The sequence below is a fragment of the Trichosurus vulpecula genome, chromosome 8, assembly GCF_011100635.1.
Source record: "Trichosurus vulpecula isolate mTriVul1 chromosome 8, mTriVul1.pri, whole genome shotgun sequence".
Classification (NCBI taxonomy): domain Eukaryota; kingdom Metazoa; phylum Chordata; class Mammalia; order Diprotodontia; family Phalangeridae; genus Trichosurus; species Trichosurus vulpecula.
In genome coordinates, this window is record NC_050580.1 from 48,869,099 (window position 1) to 48,889,630 (window position 20,532).

At 37.5% G+C, this 20,532-nt stretch overlaps 1 protein-coding gene and 1 pseudogene across 1 annotated transcript in view; both read left to right on the plus strand.

Moving 5' to 3' along the window:
* The first annotated feature begins 3,680 nt into the window (after window positions 1–3,680).
* REC114 (REC114 meiotic recombination protein) overlaps window positions 3,681–20,532 on the plus strand; it is a 97,197-nt gene continuing 80,345 nt past the window's right edge. Inside the window, exons 1-2 of the mRNA XM_036734946.1 lie at window positions 3,681–3,824; window positions 13,333–13,422. Of these exons, the coding sequence (XP_036590841.1) occupies window positions 3,681–3,824; window positions 13,333–13,422 (234 nt within the window). The remainder of the gene's footprint in view (window positions 3,825–13,332; window positions 13,423–20,532) is intronic.
* LOC118828351 lies at window positions 17,441–17,810 on the plus strand (annotated as a pseudogene).

A 20,532-nucleotide genomic window follows, 5' to 3' on the forward strand; every position in this document is an offset into this window, starting at 1 on the left:
TTGAAAGCAGAATTAGCCAAATGGAAAAGGAGGTCCAAAAGACCACTGAAGAAAATACTACCTTAAAAATTAGATTGGAGCAAGTGGAAGCTAGTGACTTGATGAGAAATCAAGATATTATCAAACAGAACCAAAGGAATGAAAAAATGGAAGACAATGTGAAATATCTCATTGGAAAAACCACTGACCTAGAAAATAGATCCAGGAGAGATAATTTAAAAATTATGGGACTACCTGAAAGCCATGATCAAAAAAAGAGCCTAGATATCACCTTTCAAGAAATTATCAAGGAGAATTGTCCTGTTATTCTAGAGCCACAGGGCAAAATAGAAATTGAAAGAATCCACTGATCGCCTCCTCAAACAGATCCCAAAAAGAAATCTCCTAGGAATATTGTTGCCAAATTCCAGAGCTCCCAGATCAAGAAGAAAATACTGCAAGCAGCCAGAAAGAAACAATTTGAGTATTATGGAAACATAATCAGAATAATCCAAGATCTAGCAGCTTCTACACTAAGAGATCGAAGGGCTTGGAATACTATATTCCGGAGGTCAATGGAGCTAGGATTAAAACCAAGAATCACCTACCCAGCAAAACTGCGTATCATGCTCCATGGCAAAATATGGATTTTCAATAAAATAGAAGACTTTCAAGCTTTCTCAGTGAAAAGACCAGAGCTGAACAGAAAATTTGACTTTCAAACACAAGAATCAAGAGAAGCATGAAAAGGTAATCAAGAAAAAGAGCAAGAAAAAGAAATTGCAAGGGACTTACTAAAGCTGAACTGTTTTGTTTACATTCCTACATGGAAAGATGATGTGTGTGATTCATGAGACCTCAGTATTAGGGTAGCTGAAGGGAATATGCATATATGTGTGTGTGTGTGTGTGTGTGTGTGTGTGTGTGTCTGTGTCTGTGTGTCTGTGTTTATGTATATATGTGTATATGTGAGTGTGTATGTATGTATATATGTATGTGTATATATATAGACAGAGAGAGAGCGGGCGCAGGGTGAGTTGAAGATGAAGGGAAGATATCTAAAAGAAATAAAATCAAATTAAGGGATGAGAGAGGAATATATTGAGAGAGGGAGATAGGGAGAGATAGAATGGGGTAAATTATCTCGCATAAAAGTGGCAAGAAAAAGCAGTTCTGTAGGAAGAGAAGAGAAGGCAGGTGAGGGGGGAATGAGTGAATCTTGCTCTCATCAGATTTGACCTGAGGAGAGAATAACATATACACTCAATTGGGTATCTTATCCCACAGGAAAGAAGGAGGAAGAAGATAAAAAAAAGGGGGGGATGATAGAAGGGAGGGCAGATGGGGGTGGAGGTAATAAGAAACAAACACTTTCGAAAAGGGACAGGGTCAAGGGAGAAAATTCAATAAAGGGGGATAGGTTAGGAAGAAGCAAAATATAGTTAGTCTTTGACAACATGAGTATTGTGGAAGGGTTATACATAATGATACGCATGTAGCCTATGTTGAATTGCTTGACTTCTTAGGGAGGGTGGGAGGGAAGGGAAGAGGGGAGAGAATTTGGAACTCAAAGTTTTAAAAACAGATGTTCAAAAACAAAAAAAAAAGTTTTTGCATGCAACTAGAAAATAAAATACACAGGCAATGGAGCGGATGGCAGGGGAGTGGGGTGACAGAAGGGAAGGCTGACTGGGGAACAGGGCAACCAGAATATACGCCATGTTGCAGTGGGGGGGGAGGGTAGAAATGGGAAGAAAATTTGTAATTCAAACTCTTTTGAAAATCAATGCTAAAAACTAAATATATTAAATTTTTTAAAAAGAATGTTACCTGGAATACTAAGATGTAAATTGATTTTGCTCAGGATAGTACAGCCAGGATGTGGCAGAGGAACGACTTGAAGATAGATATTACAGAGGCCAAGATTTCCCTCTACCCACTGTTCTGTTTGCTTAGTACATTGAAATAAACTTTGTCTTTGTATGGAAATAGATACAGATGAAGGCTTCTTAAGGGAAGACCTTTTTTTTGGTTTTGCATACTATTAGTGTTCAATAAGTTTTTATCTTGAACAAAATACATGGAATTTTCGTTACTCTTTTTGCATCCCATTTTTTGATGGCTTTTCCATTTGTGTATAAAATGTATTTGTTGTTCTTTTAAATGAAAATTTCAGTGTGCAGGCCTGGATCCTTGCTTTTTGTCTGGTGCAGTTCATGTAAGTTTTTCCATCTTTCTGTGTTTCTCATTTTCACGATGTGATAATATTCCATTATATTGAGATATTTTATTTAACAATTCGCCAATACTTGGACATTTACCTTATTTCTAGTATTTTCTTAACTACAAATAAAGCTATTGATATTCTTGCATTCATACATCTCCCCCTCCCCATAAGTCCTTGGCAGGTTGATGAAGGAGATCACTGAGTCAAAGATTTGTAGCTTCATAGCTCTGACAACGAACAGTGCTAGACCTAGTCAGTTTGCCCAATTGCCTACTAAGCTGATGAGCTCTCTCTGAGCATACGACTCAATTAAAAGGAGGGGGTGATATTAAGATGAGCTTTCAAGGAAGCCTGATACTTTGACAAGAGAAAGGGGTAGAGGGAGGGTAAGGGACGCCCAGGATGTATCTGTGGTAGAAAGGGGGTAGTACAATTTGGGTGGAATTTGTGAAGCAGAGCAATGTGAGAATTGTATTATATTATTTATATTATATTTATTATATAATATTATATAGTTTATATTATATTTATTATATATTATATTAAATATTATGTATTTATATTATATTAATTATATTATATTAATACCCAATTAAGGAAATGGGCATAGCTACCCCGGTTATTTTTGTAGTTACTGGATTGTAAGGGCCACTGAGGGCAGTGTCTTATTTAATTCTCCATGTTCACACAGTTCACCCTTAGCAACTGTTGAAGCTTAAGCTCTTAGCCAAAAAATAAAAAATAAAAAATCTTCAAAGGCCCTTTCCAATTCTAAGGTTTGTTTCCCTGATTGACTAATGGATTGACTGATAGAATTGGGGAAGCCTCAAGCTAAGCCCTTCTTGGCAAGTTTCCCCCTAAACCAAGGTTTCTTATGTTTTGGGGGGTATGTGTTGAAGTAGCCTTAGAGCAGTCCAAGTCCCCCTCCTCCCTCAATAAACTTCGATGGCTCCCTATCACTTCCGGGATAAACTATAAACTCCTTTTTGAAATGCCAAGCCCTTCATCACCTAGTCCGCCCTCCCTTCCAGTCTGTTCACGCCTTCCTCCCCATGATATAACTTGGAGCTAGTAGAATACACGGCAAGTTATGGCCAAGGTCCATGCGTGGCGTGCTAATAGTTCCCGTTTATCCCGCCTACGGCTGGTTTGTACCCTTAGGCTGTCTCATCCATTACACGCTGTGCGCTGTGAGGGCAGGCACTGTCTTGCCCCTCCCGCCATCCCCCGCGCCCCGCTCTAAGCCTGCCACGTGGCGGGGACAGCCTGGAGGCCCTGGGCCACGTGCGGGCTTTCCCGGGGCCATCAGGCGGGTGCCCAGGATGCCGCCTTTCATTGGCCGCCGTCAGGCCGGGAGGTGGGGCCAGGAGGAGCTCGCTCCTGGATTGGCTAGCCGCAGATCCGCCCGGGGTCCGTCGCTGGGGTTCCGTGAAGACTAAGCGAGACTCTCGGCCAGCGACGACCACGCGCGGCTATGGCGCGGGCGGCCAAGGTTCCTCCCTGCGCCTCCGAGGAATGGCCCCTGAAGAGCTACGGCCGCTTCGTGCCCGCAAGCACCGACCGCTTCGGGGCCGCAGATGAGGCGCCGTCTAGCTCGGACCCCTCGGCATCTTGGAAGGTGAGGGGCTGGGGGAGGGGCGAGCCAAAGCGGCTCTATGAGGCAGGAAAAGGGTTCAGTGACCCTTGGCAATCACATAACTTCGGCCTCCTCCGATGCTAAGTAGCAGTGTTTACACCCGTTTCTCAGGGTTGTGAGGATAAAATGCGACCTTAAAATATAAATACAGAATAACGTATATACTAAATATATATTCACATAAATATATGTTTAGTCATTTAAGTCGTGTCTGAGTCTTCGTGTCTCCTTTTTGGGGGCTGTTTTCTTGGGAAGAGATGCTGGAGAAATGCTTTGCCATTTCCTTCTCCAGCTCATTTTACAGAAGAGGAAACTGAGGCAAACAGTGAAGTGACTTGCCCAGTGACAAGTGTCTGAGGCTGGATTTGAACTCAGAAAAATGAGTCTTCCTGACCCCACGGCCAGAATTTAACCCACTGCACCACCTAGCTCCCCAATGTTCATATAAATATACTTATAAAATATGGTAAAATATTTATCAAATGCATGTTAATATAAACCTACTTATTCAACATAAATGTGTTCACAACTATACATATGAATATGCTATTAAATATCCAACTGTTAAGACTGTAATAAAGATGACTGTATTTACATACATGATATTTAATACATTGATATAAATTTATAAGTATAAATGTACATAATAAACATATAAATGCTAGCTGTTATTATTAATTTCATTCTCTTTCATTCCCTCAGTGTATCCAGTCTGTAGCCAAGTCTTGTTGTTTCTACCTTCACATGACTTGTACCCTTTTGTCACACAGCCCCCATTTTGGTATAGACTCTTATCTCAAACCTGTACTACTTAAGTAGTCCTTTGTTGGGTCTCACTGCCTCAAGTCTCCCCCTCTCCTCTCCAACCTACCATCTGTTCAGATGCCAAAGCGACTTTCCTCAAACACAAGTCTGACCATATTGTGTTCCCCACTCAATAAACTCCAGTGACTTCCTTTTGCCTCTAACCTCAAATACAGAATTTCTATATTTGTTATTTAAAGCCCTTCACAACCTTGTCTTGACCTACCTTTTCAGTCTTCACTCCCTCCGTGTTACTGCTAATCCAGCTAGGCTTCTTGCGGTTCCTCCAACACAGTGCTCTATTGTGTCTTACCCTTTTCACTGGCTGTCCTGCCATGACTGGAATACTCTTCTTCTTCATCTCTGGCTTCTGGTTTCCCTTTCTTCTTTCAAGACTCAGCTGAAATCTCACCTTCAAAAGCCCTTTCCCAGCTACCACTAATCCTAGTTCCTTCCCCCTAAGATTGTCCTCCATCTACTCAGTATCTTATGTACAAAGTTGTTTGCATAGTTTCTGCTATTAGAATGTGAGCTCCTTCAAAGTAGTGACTGTTTTTTGCCTTTCTTTGTATTTCTAGCATTTAACACAGTGCCAGGTGGCTAGTAAGTGCTTAATAAGTACTTGTTGATTGACACTTTGGTGTGTATAAAAAGATATTTCTCTTTCTACATCTTTGAGTCTATTGTCTCTCTGTCAAGGGGTGGGTAATATAGTTCATCCTTGGTCATTGCTTTTATCAGAGTTCTTTCAGAATTGTTTTTCTTTATTATAATGTTATTGCAAAATTGTTCTTCAGGTTTTGCTCACTTCACTACATCCATTCATACTACTCTGGATTCTTTGAAATCATCTTATTCTTTATCTTAGTTATTTTTTCATTTAATTTTAAACTTCTTTTTGAAATTTTGAGTTGCAAATTCTCTCCATCCCTGCTCCTCCTCCCCCATGCATTGAGAAGGCAAGCAATATGGTACATGTAAGGTCATGCAAAAAATTTCTTTATTAGCTATGTTGCAAAAAAAAATAATAAAGTGAAAAACAATTTGCTTTGATCTTCACTCAGAGTTCATCAGTTTCTCTCTCAGGAGAGGGATAGTATTTTTCATTATGAGTCCATTGGAATCATCTTGTGTCATTGTCTTGATCAGAGTAGCTAAATCTTTCACAGTTGATTATCCTTACAATATTGCTGTTACTGTGTACCATGTTCTCCTGGTTCTGCTAACTTCACTTTGCATCACTTAATATAAGTCTTCCCAGGTTTTTCTGAAACCATCCCCTTTGTCATGTCCTATACCACAATTGTATTTCATCACAATCATATACCACAGCTTGTTCACCCATTCCCTTATTGATGGCCATCCCCTCAATTCCCAATTCTTTGCTACTACAAAAAGAGCTGCTATAAATAGTTTTGTACAAATAGGTTCTTTTCCCTTTTCTTTGATCTCTTTGGGATACAGACATTTAGTGCTATTACTCAGTGAAAGGGTATGCACAATTTTATAGCCCTTTGGGGATAGTTCCAAATTGTTCTCCAGAATCATTCTTGGACCTATTCACAACTCCACCAACAATGCATTAGTGTCCCAGTATTTCTACCTCTTCTCCAGCATTTGTCGTTGTCCTTTTCTGTCATGTTAGCCAATCTGGTAGGTGTGAGGTGGTAACCTCAGGGCTGTTCTAATTTGCAGGTTTCTAATCACAGTGATTTAGAATATTTTATATTATTATTAATAGTTTTGATTTCTTCTTCTGAAGACCCTTTGATCATTTATCAAATGGGGAATAATTTATTTTTATAAATTTGGCTATTTAAGATATTTGGATATTTAAGAAGCGAAGTCTTTATCAGAGAAACTTGCTGTAAAAATTCTTTACCGGTTTCCTTCTTTCTTTCTAATTTTGGCTGCATTGGTTTTTTATGTGCAAAATCTTTAATTTCATGTAGTAAAAATGATACACTTTATCTCCTCTGATCCTCTCTATCTCTTGTTTCATCATAAACTCTTCCCTTATCCTGAGATCTGATAGGTAAACCAGTCCATGCTCCCTTAATTTGTTTATGATATTGCCCTATATGTCTAAATCATGTACTTATTTTGATGCTGTATTGGTATATGGTGTGAGATACTCATCTCTGCCTAGTTTCTGCCGTACTGTTTTCTAGTAACTAGCTTTTGTCAAGTAGTGAGTTCTTGCCCCCAAAGCCTGGATTTTTGGTTTTCTCAAACACTAGATTAACATGGTCATTTATTAATGTTGTAATCTATTCCATTGATACACTACACTGTTTCTTAGCCAGTATCAGATTGTCTTGATGATTACCTCTTTGTTTGAATATAGTTTGACATCTGATACTGCTAGGCCACCTTCCTTCACATTTTAATTTTCACTAATTTTCATGATATTCTTGACCTTTTGTTCTTCCAGATGAATTTTTTCTAGCTCTATAAAATAATTTTTGGTAGTTTGATTAGTATGGCACTGAATAAATAAATTTATTAGGTAGAATTTCATTTTCATTACATTGGCTCAGCCTATCCCTGAGCATTTGACATTATTTGTTTAGATCTGTATTTTTGTGAAAAGTGTTCTGTAGTCGTGCTCATATAGTTTCTAGGTTTGTCTTGGCAGGTAGACCTCCAAGTATTTTATATTGTCTACAGTTATTTTAAGTGGAATTCCTTTTTCTGTTTCTTCTTGCTGGGTTTTGTTGGTAATAAAAGTGCTGATGATTTATGTGAGTTTATTTTATCTCCTGAAATTTTGCTAAAGTTGTTTATTGTTCCAACTAGTTTATTAGTTGATTCTCTAGGATTCTCTAAGTATATCATCTGCAAAGTTTGATAGTTTTGTTTCCTCATGGCTTATTCTTATTACTTCCATTTCTTTTTCTTGTCTTATTGCTATAACTAGCATTTCTAATACAATATTCAATAATAGTGGTGGTAATAGACATCCTTCCTGCACCCTGATGTTATTGTTACTGGGAAGTCTTCCAGTTTATCTCCATTGTAGATAATGTTTGCTCTTAGTTTTAGAGAGATACTACTCATCATCTTAAGAATAGCTCCATTTATTCCTATGCTTTCTAATGTTTTTAATAGGAAGGTTTTGAATTTTGTCAAAATCTTTTTCAGTATGGATATAATCATGATATTTTTGTTGCTTTTGTTATTGATATGATCAGTTATGCTTACAGTTTTCCTAATATTGAACCAGCCCTTTATTCTTGGAATAAATCCCACCTGGTCATAGTGTATGATCTTTGTGCTATATTGCTATAAACTCCTTACTAGTATTTTATTTAAGAGTTTTGCATCAATATCCATTAGGGAATTAGTGTATAGTGTTCTTTCTCAAACTACATTTGTGTCATAGAAGGAATTAGGGCTTTTTTTCAGTTTATGTAGTATCAGAATTAATTGTTCTTAAAATATTTTGTAGAATAGTCTTGTAAATTCTTCTGGTCCTAGGAATTTTTTTCTTAAGGAGCTCATTTATGGCTTGTCTAATTTCATTTTCTAAGGTAGGGTTATTTAAGTATTCCATTTCCTACTCTGTTAATCTAGGCAATTTATATTTTTGTAAATATTCATCCATTTCACTTAGATTGTCAGTTTTACTGGCATATAATTGGGCAAAGTAGCTCCTAATAATTTCATTAATTTCATCTTCAGTCATAGTACATTCACCCTTTTATTTTTGATACTGGTAATTTGGTTTTCCTTTATCTTTTTAAAAATTAAATTAACCAGTGGTTTATCTATTTTAGTTCCTCCCCCCCTCAAAAAAAAACAGCTCCTGATTTTATTTATTATTTCAGTGTCTTTTTACTTTCAGTCTTATTAATCCTTTGATAAGATTTCCATTTTGATGTTTGGTTATTTTAATTTGTTCTTTTTCTAATTGTTTTAGTTGCATGCCCAATTGATTGATCTGTTCTTTCTGTCTTTTATTGATGTGAGCATTTAGGGATACCTTTTCCCCTAAGTATTATTTTGGCTGCATCATACAAATTTTGATATGTTGTCTCATTGTTGTCATTATCTTTAATGAAATTACTGATTGTTACTATGATTTGGTTTTTGATCCACTCATTTTTTTAGGATTAGATTATTTAGTTTCCAATTAATTTTTAATCTATGCTTCCAAGACCCTTTATTAAATGTCAGTTTCATTGCATTATGGTCCCAAAAGGGTTCATTTACTATTCCTGCTTTTCTGCATTTGTTTATGCATTTTTAATGCCCTAATGTATGGTCAGTTTTGTGAAGGTGTCCTGTGCAGCTGAGAAAGTTACATTTTCTATTCTCATTCTGTTTTCTCCAGAGGTCTGTCATATCTTACTTTTGTAAAATTCTATTCATCTCCTTAACTTCCTTTAAGAATTTGGATGCTATGCCATTTGGTGCATCTATGTTTAGTACTGATATTACTTCATTGACCATGATATCTTTCATCAAAATGTGGTTTCCCCAATTTTCTCTTTTAATTAGTTTGCTAACTCTGCCTTTTTTTACTTTAGCTGGAGCATAATAGATTCTGCTACAACTCCTTATTTTAACTCTTCATGTATCCTTCTGTTTCAACTGTGTCTCTTGTAAACAACATATTGTTAGATTCTGAGTTCCAATCCATTCTGCTATCGGCTTCCTTTTTATGGTTGAGTTCATGCCATTCATATTTGTAGTTATAATTACTAACTGTGTATTTCCCTGTGTATATCCTTTTTTCTTTTGTTTATCCTTCTCTTTCTCTTTTTTCACCCTATCCCTTCTCAAAAGTCTGTTTTGCTTTTGTTCACTGGCTCCCTTAATTTACTCTCCCTCTTATCACTTCCCTCAACACACACTTTCTTTTAGCCCCTTCCATGAGGCAGCTAAGTGGTTCAGTGGATTGAGTACAGGGCCAGACAGTAAGACCCATCTTTTTGAGTTCAGGTCTGGCCTCAGACACTTTCTAGCTATGTGACTTTGGGCAAGTCACTTAACCTTGTATGCCTTAGTTTCCTCATCTATAAAATGAGCTGGAGAAGGAAATGGCAAACCACTCCAATATCTTTGCCGAGAAAATCCCAAATGGGAACATAAAGAGGCAGACATGACAGAAAAACAACTTAGCTCCTACTCTCCTATTGGTTAAAATAGATTTCTATCTCTGACTGAGTGTATATGCATTGTTCTTCCTTTGGACCAGCTCAGATGAGAGTGAGGTTCAAGTGCTCTCCCCCCACCCCATTTTTTCCTCCACTGTAAAAACTCTTCCTTGGGTGCCTCTTTTATGTGAAATGATTTCCCCCATTCTACCTCTCCCTTTCCCCCTTCTCCCAGTGCATCCCTCTTTCTCATCCTTCCATTTTTTTTAGATCATCCCAACAAATAATTGACTCAGATCCATGCCCTCTGTCTATGTAGACTCCTTCTTCTAACTACCCTAATAGTGATAAAGCTCTTAGGAGTTATATTTGTGTGTATGTATGTGCAGATAGATAGATAGATAGATAGATAGTTTCTTCCTGTATAGGAATGTAAACAGTTTAATCCTCTTGAGTCCCTTATGATTTCTTTTTCATGTTTACTTTTTCATACTTCTCATGAATTTTGTGTTTGAATGTTAGATTTTCTTTTTATCTCTTTTCTTTTTATCAGGAATGTTTGAAAGTCCTTTATTTCATTAAATATCCATTTTTCCTCTGAAGGATTATACTCAGTTTTGCTGGGTAGGTTGTAATCCTATCTCCTTTACCTCTTAGAATACCATATTCTAAGACCTCCATTCCTTTATTGTGGTTACTGCTAAATCTTGTGTGATCTTGCTCCACAGTATTTGAATGGTTTCTTTTTGGCTTGTTTCAGTATTTTCTCTTTAACCTGGAATCTCTAGAATTTCGCTATTATGTTCCTGGGAATTTTTGTTCTGGGATCTCTTTCAGGATTCTAGGTCTGTATCCCTAAGAGAGTAAAAAGACTCATGTATAAAAATATTTATAGCAGCTCTTTTTGTGGTAACAAAGAATTGGAAATTGAGGGGATGCCCATTAATTGGAGAATGGCTGGACATGTTATGGTGACAGAATACTTTTGTGCTATAAGAAATGAGGAAGGGATTATTTCAGAAAAACCTGGGAAGATTTATATGAACTGATGCAAAATGAAGTGAGCAAAACCAGAATAATATTCATACTGAAAAGACCACTTTGAAAGTCTCAGGAATTGATTGTCACAGTGACTAGACACAATTCCTAAGGACTAATGATGAAACATGCTACCTACATCCAGATAGGGAGGTGATGGTTTTGGAATCGAGATTAAGGGAGGAGTGTGTGTGTGTGTGTGTGTGTGTGTGTGTGCGTGTGTGTGTGTATGTATGTATTTGAACCTCATTAATGTGGGAACTTGTTTTGCTTGACTAAGCTCCAGGCATTTTTTCTGGCTGTCCACCATATCTGGAACACTCTCCCTCTCAGCTTTGATTGCTCATTTCCCTGTCTTCCTTTAAGTCCTAACTAAAATCTCACCTCCTATTGGAAGCCTTCCTTAATTCCTCTTAGTTTCAGTGCTTTCCCTTTTTTAATTATTTCCTATTTATCCATTATCTAACTTGCTTTGTATATGTTTGCATGTTGTCTCCCCCATTAGATTGTAAACTCCTTGAGGGCAGGGGCTGTCTTTTGCCTTTTTTGTCATCCCCAGTGCTTAGCATAGTACCTGGCACATAGTAAGAGCTTAATCAATGTTTATTCATTGATTTGTAATGGTTTTTGGTTTTCTTGCTTTTTCAAATGGGGTGGTGTGAGAGAAAGAATTTGTAGCTGAAAAAAATTGAATTAAAAAGAATGGTGGTTTGCTTAGAAAATCCTAGGGAACAAGTAAAGAAACAATTTAAGACAAAGCTTTCAGCAGAGTTGCAGGTTACATAGTAAACTCACAGAAATGAAGCATTTCTATGTAAAAATCCAAGAGGAAGCATTAAAAGAAAATGTCATTCAAAATAACTACAAAATGCACAAAATATTTGGGCTCAATTTACCACAGCATATGCTATACTTGAATAGATTCCATTATGAAATGCCTCTTAAAGAAATAAAGAATAACTTAAATAGCTGGAGGAATACTCAGTGTTCATGGCAGGCCTATGTCAATATAATAAAAATGATAATACTACCAAACTTAATTTACAGTTTTAATGCTATACTAATCAGACTATTAAAGGAGTATTTTGCAGGGCTTGATTAAATAATAAAATTCATTTGTAGGAACAAAAGATGTAGAATATCAAGGGAAAGAATGGAAAAAGTTAGGAATAAAAGGTAAATAGCACTTCCAGACCTTAAAGCTATATAATAAGCTAGCGATAGTAAAAATTATTTGGTATTTGTTTTTGAAAATAAAACATTTTTTAACAAAACAATAATAAAAGGAATAATTTTATAGTAAGAAAGTTAAAGATATTAATGGAACAGACTAAGATAGGAAGAAGTAGAAAATGGAACTTAACCTTGTATTTGATAAGCCTAAAACCATAAATTACTTGGGAAGGAAAGCGTTATTTGATAAGAACTACCAGGAAAATGGGAAAACAGCCTGGCAGAAATTAGACCATAAGTAACACTGTATTTTTAAAGATATTCAAACTGCATCATGACCTGCATATTAAAAATTTTACCATAAAAAAATTAGAAAACAAGCAGATCATACACTTCCCAGCTTTGGGGAGGAGGGATAAATTCTCAACTAGACAAGGCATAGAAGCACTCATAAATGATAAAATAGATAATTTTGATTATATGAAGTTGACAAATTTTTGCACAAACAAAATAACATCTAGGAAAAGAAAGCAAATAATAGATTGCAAAAAACATGATCTCATTTTTCTCATACACATTTGTTAATCAAAATACACAGAAAATGGAAACACAAACACACACGTATATATTTTTATGACCACAACCCATTTCTCAGTAGCTAAAAGTGATTAAAGGTTATGAGCAAACAATTCTCAAAAAGAATTGCAAAGTATTAACAACTAATTGCTCTCATAGCTTAACCTTCTCTACCATGCCCCAGAAATTCCATCATCCTATAAGCTCATGGCAGCTCTTGAATTCACAAATTAGAAGTACCCTTGACCCTTGTGGGCTCTTCTGCTTTAGTGTCTTCCACCAGAATCTCCATTTCAGGATGGTAGCCAGACCAAGTCAGGTCTCATTTCTTCTCTAAGCTGAACTCTGCACTTTCTCCACCATGCCTTTGCACTGTGTACCTTCAGTTTCCTTTTTATATGATGTCTTCCCCCATTAGAATGCAAGCAGCTTGAGGACAAGGCCTGTTTTTCTTGTTTTGCTCATTTTTTTCTCTTCCTCCTTTAAAAAAAGTTTTTATATGGATTATTCTCTTTAAGAGAGGGACAAAGAAAAATTTAGGGGGAAATCTAGGCAGTGTACAAACAAAAAGAAATCAATAAAAGTCTTTTTTAAAAAGAAAGTTTATTATTGAAAAAACTCTTAGACCTTTTTAGATGGTAAGAAAAGAATAAGGGCTCAGATATTTGAGAGTCTATGCTGTCTTGAAAAAAAGATAGCCATTCATGATCAGACACACACAAAGAAGGAAACAATGTGGACATTTTCCATTATACCAGCAATGGGCTATCCTTACATACCTTTTCTCTTTTTTGTAGGTATTTGATTCTAATGATCAATCTGGTTCTCTTGTTCTCACCATAGTTGTCTCAGGTCATTTCTTCATTTCCCAAGGACAGACCTTAATGGTAAGTTTGATATCAATGTCTTATAATAAATACATATACTTTTAAGCTCGCTTAGCTTTACATCAGTCTTGATTTTTATAATGTATGCAAAATGTTTCACAAAGTTGTAAAACACTCTCTAGATCAGTTCTGATAGTAATAGTTGTTATTATGGCACAGAAATATGGACCTGTCCTATGATTTTACTGATATGAAGAACTCCTTAGTATGGACACTGCATTTATTCATGCCAGGTTGGCATGTTCTCTACAACTCAGAGAATGGCACAGAACACTGAGAAGTGACTTACTCAGTATACTTAGCCAGTATGTGCTAGAGGCAAGACTTGAACCCAGAGTTTCTTGGTTCCAAATATGGCTCTTTGTCCATTATGCCTCAGTATTTCTCTATTATTATTGTTCTTAGTATTGTTGTAAAGTTCTTGTCATCTCATTTAATGGATTTCAGATAAGAGTCCTGGGACAAGTCATTACATTGCTCTTTTTTTTTCTTTTCTTTATTTAAAATTTATTTATTTAACATATTTAGTTTTCAGCATTGATTTTCACAAGAGTTTGAATTACAAATTTTCTCCCCATTTCTACCCTCCCTCCACTCCAAGATGGCATATATTCTCGTTGCCCTTTTCCGCAGTCAGCACTCCCTTCTGTCACCCCGCTCCCCTGCCATCCCCTTTTCCCTTCCTTTCTTGTAGGGCAAGATAAATTTCTACACCCCATTGCCTGTGTATCTTATTTTCTAGTTGCATAGAAAAACTTTTTTTTTGTTTTTGAACATCTGTTTTTAAAACTTTGAGTTCCAAATTCTCTCCCCTCTTCCGTTCCCACCCACCCTCCCTAAGAAGTCAAGCAGTTCAACATAGGCCACATGTGTATCATTATGTATAACCCTTCCACAATACTCATGTTGTGAAAGACTAACTATATTTTGCCCCTTCCCAACCCATCCCTCTTTATTGAATTTTCTCCCTTGACCCTGTCCCCTTTCCAAAGTGTTTGTTTTTTGATTACCTCCACCCCTATCTGTCCTCCCCTCCATCATCCCCCCTTTTTTTATCTTATTCCCTCTTCTTTCTGGTGGGGTAAGATGCCCAATTGAGTATGTATGGTAGTCCCTTCTCAGGCCAAATCTGATGAGAGCAAGGTTCACTCATTCCCCCCTCACCTGCCCTCTTCCCTCCTCCCACAGAACTGCTTCCTCTTGCCACCTTTATGCGAGATAATCCACCCCATTCTATCTCTCCCTATCTCCCTCTCTCAATATATTCCTCTCTCATCCCTTAATTTGATTTTATTTCTTTTAGATATCTTCCCTTCATCTTCAACTCACCTTGTGTCCTCTCTCTCTCTCTCCCTCTCTCTCTCTCTCTCTCTCTCTCTCTCTCTCTCTCTCTCTGTATATACACATACATATATACATACCTACACATTCACTTATACGTATATATATATATATATGTACATAAACATATATACATATATGCATATTCCCTTCAGCTACCCTAATACTGAGGTCTCATGAATCATACATGTCATCTTTCCATGTAGGAATGTAAACAAAACAGTTCATCTTTAGTAAGTCCCTTGCAATTTCTTTTTCTTGTTCTTTTTCTTGATTACCTTTTCATGCTTCTCTTGATTCTTGTGTTTGAAAGTCAAATTTTCTGTTCAGCTCTGGTCTTTTCAATGAGAAAGCTTCAAAGTCCTCTATTTTATTGAAATTCCATATTTTCCCTTAGAGCATGATACTCAGTTTTGCTGAGTAGGTGATTCTTGGTTTTAATCCTAGCTCCATTGACCTCCGGAATATCGTATTCCAAGCCCTTCGATCTCTTAATGTAGAAGCTGCCAGATCTTAGGTTATTCTGATTGTGTTTCCACAATACTCAAATTGTTTCTTTGTGGCTGCTTGCAGTATTTTCTCCTTGATCTGGGAGCTCTGGAATTTGGCAACAATATTCCTAGGAGATTTTTTTTGGGATCTGTTTGAGGAGGCGATCAATGGATTCTTTCAATTTCTATTTTGCCCTCTGGCTGTAGAATATCAGGGCAGTTCTCCTTGATAATTTCTTGAAAGATGATATCTAGGCTCTTTTTTCAATCATGGCTTTCAGGTAGTCCAATAATTTTTAAATTATCTCTCCTGTATCTGTTTTCTAGGTCAGTGGTTTTTCCAATGAGACATTTGACATTGTCTTCCATTTTTTCATTCCTTTGGTTCTGTTTTATAATATCTTGATTTCTCATCAAGTCACTAGCTTCCACTTGCTCCAATCTAATTTTTAAGGTAGTATTTTCTTCAGTGGTCTTTTGGACCTCCTTTTCCATTTGGCTAATTCTGCCTTTCAAGGCATTCTTCTCCTCTTTGGCTTTTTGGAGCTTTTTTACCATTTGAGTTAGTCTATTTTTTAAGATGTTGTTTTCTTCAGTATATTTTTCAGTATTTTTTTTGGGTCTCCTTAGCAACTCATTGACTTGTTTTTCATGGTTTTCTCGCATCCTTCTAATTTCTCTTCCCAATTTTTCCTCTACTTCTCTAACTTGCTTTTCCAAATCCTTTTTGAGCTCTTCCATGTCCTGAGACCAGTTCATGTTTTTCTTGGAGGCTTTTGTTGTAGGCTCTTTGACTTTGTTAACTTCTTCTGTCTGTATGTTTTGGTCTTCTTTGTCACAAAAAAAAAGAATCCACAGTCTGAGTCTGAATCTGAGTCTGTTTTCGCTTCCTGGCCATGTTCCCAGCCAAATAACTTGACCCTTGAGTTTTTCAGCGGTGTATTACTGCTTGTGAAGTTAAGAGAACTATGTTCTATGCTTGGGGGATGCGCCAGCTCTGCCACACCAGCACTGCTCCTTCCCCAAGAAGCCCCAACCAGGACTGGACTTAGATCTTCAGCAGGCTCTTCACTCCTGCTCTGATCTGCCACTTAATTCCTCCCACCAGGTGGGCCTGGGGCCGGAAGCAACTGCAGCTGTAGTTCTGTAGCTGCCCCACTTCCGCTGCCCCTGAGGTGGTAGCCGAACTGCAAACTCCTTCCACTCCCGCAGGATTTCCCACTAACCTTCTCTGTTGTCTTTGGTGTTTGTGGGTTGAGAAGTCTGGTAACTGCTGCAGCTCACTAATCCAGGGCGCTAGGGCACACTCCGCCCGACTCCTGGTCTAGTTGGTCCACACCGCTCGTGCTGGGCTCTGCTCTGCTCCGCTCTGCTCCCGGCTCTGTGTTGGATAGACCTCACCCAGAGACCATCCAGGCTGTCCTGGGCTGGAGCCCTGCTTCCCTCTGCTATTTTGTGGGTTCTGCAGTTCTAGAATTGGTTCAGAGCCATTTTTTATAGGTTTTTGGAGGGACTCGGCGGGGAGCTCATGCTAATCCCTGCTTTCCAGCCACCATCTTGGCTCCGCCCCCGAACATTGCTCATTTTTATATCTAATGTATGGGTAAAATAATTTTGCATTTGAATGAAAGGATTACTATTTAAGCACTTCTCCTCTAGGCTTCCCGAAATCATCTTTGCTAAAACTCCACTGGCAGACAGGATGATGGGGATATGCACCTCAGCTTGTTTCCATGCTCTCATTTCATTACAGGTTAGTTAGTTGGTGGAGTTCTGCAGGATATTTTTAGGCCTTAAATGTAGGGTGGGGATTTTTCCTTTGTCAATTCTTAGAAGGTAGTGAGCTTCTAAAATATAATTCTAGCCCCCAGATTATTTCTTGATGGGTATTTGGTAGTTACCACATTGTTGCAGTGTGCAGCGTTGTAATGCCTAGTTACCACTGCTTCCTTGTTTCATTTGCATGGACCATTATGTGTGGGTTTCTTAAGGATAACCCTTCTGTAATTTCTGGTAGCAGTAACCTGGTTCTACATTGCCATCATAAACTCCTTTTGCCATTGTCGGATGAAATGAGGTCTGCTTATTCCAGAAGTATTTGTGTAGATTTTCAACGTGTTTATCATGTTCTCTAAAGAATGCCTGTCGGCACTATGGAGATGTCCTCACCATTGCCACAGCCGGAGATGGAGCTGAACCAAGCAGAAGACCTTCATCTCAGACATGTAGAAAAAGATGTTTTGATTCCTAAGATTATGAGAGAGAAGGCCAGGGAGAGGTGCTCTGATCAAGTGCAAGGTCTCAGAAAAACTGAGAGGGAAAACAACCACCAGCCAATGGCTAGTCTTCACCAAATGCTGCAAAAACTCTGGCTTTCTTATGGTGGTAAAATGTCAGAAAGAAAATTCAGCATTAAAAGAATGCCTAATTACTAACTATGAAAAGCCAGATTTTTATGAAGAATGCAAAATGGAATATTAGAAGGAAACAGAAGAATTAAGAAAAACTAGAATTTGGTCTAAGAACAGGTTGCAGAATCTTCCTACCAACTTTTAGCAAAATAGTTAACTATGAATAATTTTTGCCATAATTCTGATGGCAAGAGCATGTGGCACAAAGAGCCTAATTATCTTTGGTTTTCCCTTTAATATCATGGAAATATTTTTGTTGTTCCAAATAAATATCTTTTATTAAATTTCTTAAAAAAAAAAGAACACCTGTCAATAGTCTTCCTCCTTTTCCGTGAAAAAGTGATAGTGGGGTGTGGCAGAGCCAAGAAACAATTTGAGTATTGTGGAAACACAGTTAGGATAACTGTTCTAGCAGCTTCTACATTAAGGGATCAAAGGGCTTGGAATATGATATTCTGGAGGTCAGTGGAGCTAGGATTAAAACCAAGAATCACCTACCCAGCAAAACTGAGTATCATGCTGCAAGGCAAAATATGGATTTTCAGTAAAATAGAGGACTTTCAAGCTTTCTCAGTGAAAAGACCAGAGCTGAATAGAAAATTTGACTTTCAAACACAAGAATCAAGAGAAGCATGAAAAGGTAAACGAGAAAGAGAAATCATAAGGGACTTACTAAAGTTGAACTGTTTTGTTTACATTCCTACATAGGAAGATGATGTGTATGATTCATGAGACCTCAGTATTTGGGTAGCTGACGGGAATATACATATACATACATACATACATATATATGTGTATATATATATATATATATATATATATATGGGGAGAGAGGGAGAGAGAGAGAGAGAGAGAGGGCACAGGGTGAGTTGAATATGAAGGGATGATATCAAAATAATAAAATCAAATTAAGGGATGAGAGAGAAATGTATTGAGTGAGGGAGAAAGGGAGAGAGAGAATGGGGTAAATTATCTCTCATAAAAGTGGCAAGAAAAGGCAGTTCTGTAGGAAGGGAAGAGGGGGCAGGTGAGCGGGAATGAGTGAATCTTGCTCTCATCGGATTTGACCTGAGGAGAGAATAACATACACATTCAATTGGGTGTCTTACCCCACAGGAGAGAAGGAGGAAGGAGATAAAAAAGGGGCAATGATAGAAAGGAGGGCAGATAGAGGGAGGAAGTAATCAAAAGCAAACACTTTTGAAAAGGGACAGGGTCATGGGACAAAATTGAATAAAGGGGGATAGGCTAGGAAAGAGCAAAATATAACTAGTCTTTCACAACATGAGTATTGTGGACGGGTTTTGCATAATGATACACATGTGTCCTATGTTGAATTGCTTGCCTTCTTAGGGAGGGTGGTTGGGGAGGGAAGAGGGGAGAGAATTTGGAACTCAAAGTTTTAAAAGTAGATGTTCAAAAAAAAGTTTTTGGATGCAACGAGGAAATAAGATATACAGGCAATGGGGCACAGAAATCTATCTTGCCCTACAAGAAAGTAAGGGAACAGGGGATGGGGGGGAGTGGGGTGACAGAAGGGAGTACTGAGTGCGGAATGGGGCGAAATGGGGAGAAAATTTGTAATTCAAACTCTTGTGAAAATCAGTGCTGAAAACTCAAAATATTAAATAAATAATTTTTTAAAAAGAAAAAAAAGAAAGGAAGTAGTCAAATGGGGAAAACATTTGTCAAAATTCTTGGATGAGGGTTTTGTATTCAAGATATATAAACAACCCTACAATTTTACATCATGCCCAGCAAACTGGCAAAGATGTCAAAAGAGGCATAGTAAAATGTTGGAGTTTTTGGAAGGTAGGCACACTGGTGCATTGTTGAGGGAGCTGTGAATCACTACAACCATTTTGCAAAGCACTCTGGAATTATGCAAATAAAATGACTGAAATGTCTATACCAGGAGTGGGGAACCTGGGGCCTCAAGGCTACATGTGGCCCTCTAGGCCCTCAAGTGCAGCCCCCTTGACTGAATCTAAACTTCACAGAACAAATCTCCTTAACAAAAGGATTTGTTCAGTAAAACTGGGATTCAGTCAAAAGCCCATGCCCAAGGACTGAGAAGGCCACATACGACCTCAAGGCTGCAGGTTCCCCACCCTTGGTCTATACTAGTTGACCCAGAGATACCATTACTAGGCATTCATGCTCCAAGGAGATAAATAATAAAAGTAGATGACCTTCAATTTTGGGCATGGCTTAACAAACTGTGGTATATTAATTTAATGGAATATTACTGTGCTCTAAGAAATGACAAATATAACGAATATGGACTATCAAGAACAGACGTAACAGGAAATGATGCAGAGTAATGTAAACACAGCCAAGAAAACAATATGCACCATATATTAAACTCAATTGAATACGACAATGTAAAGGACCACAACCAAAAAGATTCATAAGTGAATGCTGCAAAATTACAAAGGACAAGCATGATCTCAAAGGAAAAATATGAGAAGGTACCACTGCATAGGCAAGAGCTCCATGAATGTGGAACACTGCATAGATATTCAGATTTGTTTTCAATGTCTAATTGATTTTGCTGATTTTTCCCTTCCTCTTTTTCTTAAATATACATATATATATATACATATATATGCATATATATTCTCTGCTATATGTGATGTCTCTCTAGGAGCTTATAAAGGAATTATATTACGAGAAATTTTCTGCATTATAAAAACAAAATATATAAAAATTATTAGAAACAAAACAAAAATAATAATAATGAAAGGGACCTAGATGTAGCTGTATTCCTATGTTTTCTATAACAGTTGTTTTTTTTTAAAGATTCCTCATTGCTCTATCATAATTTAGCAATTTTAAGCATTTGGTAGACAACAACCAATCAGCAG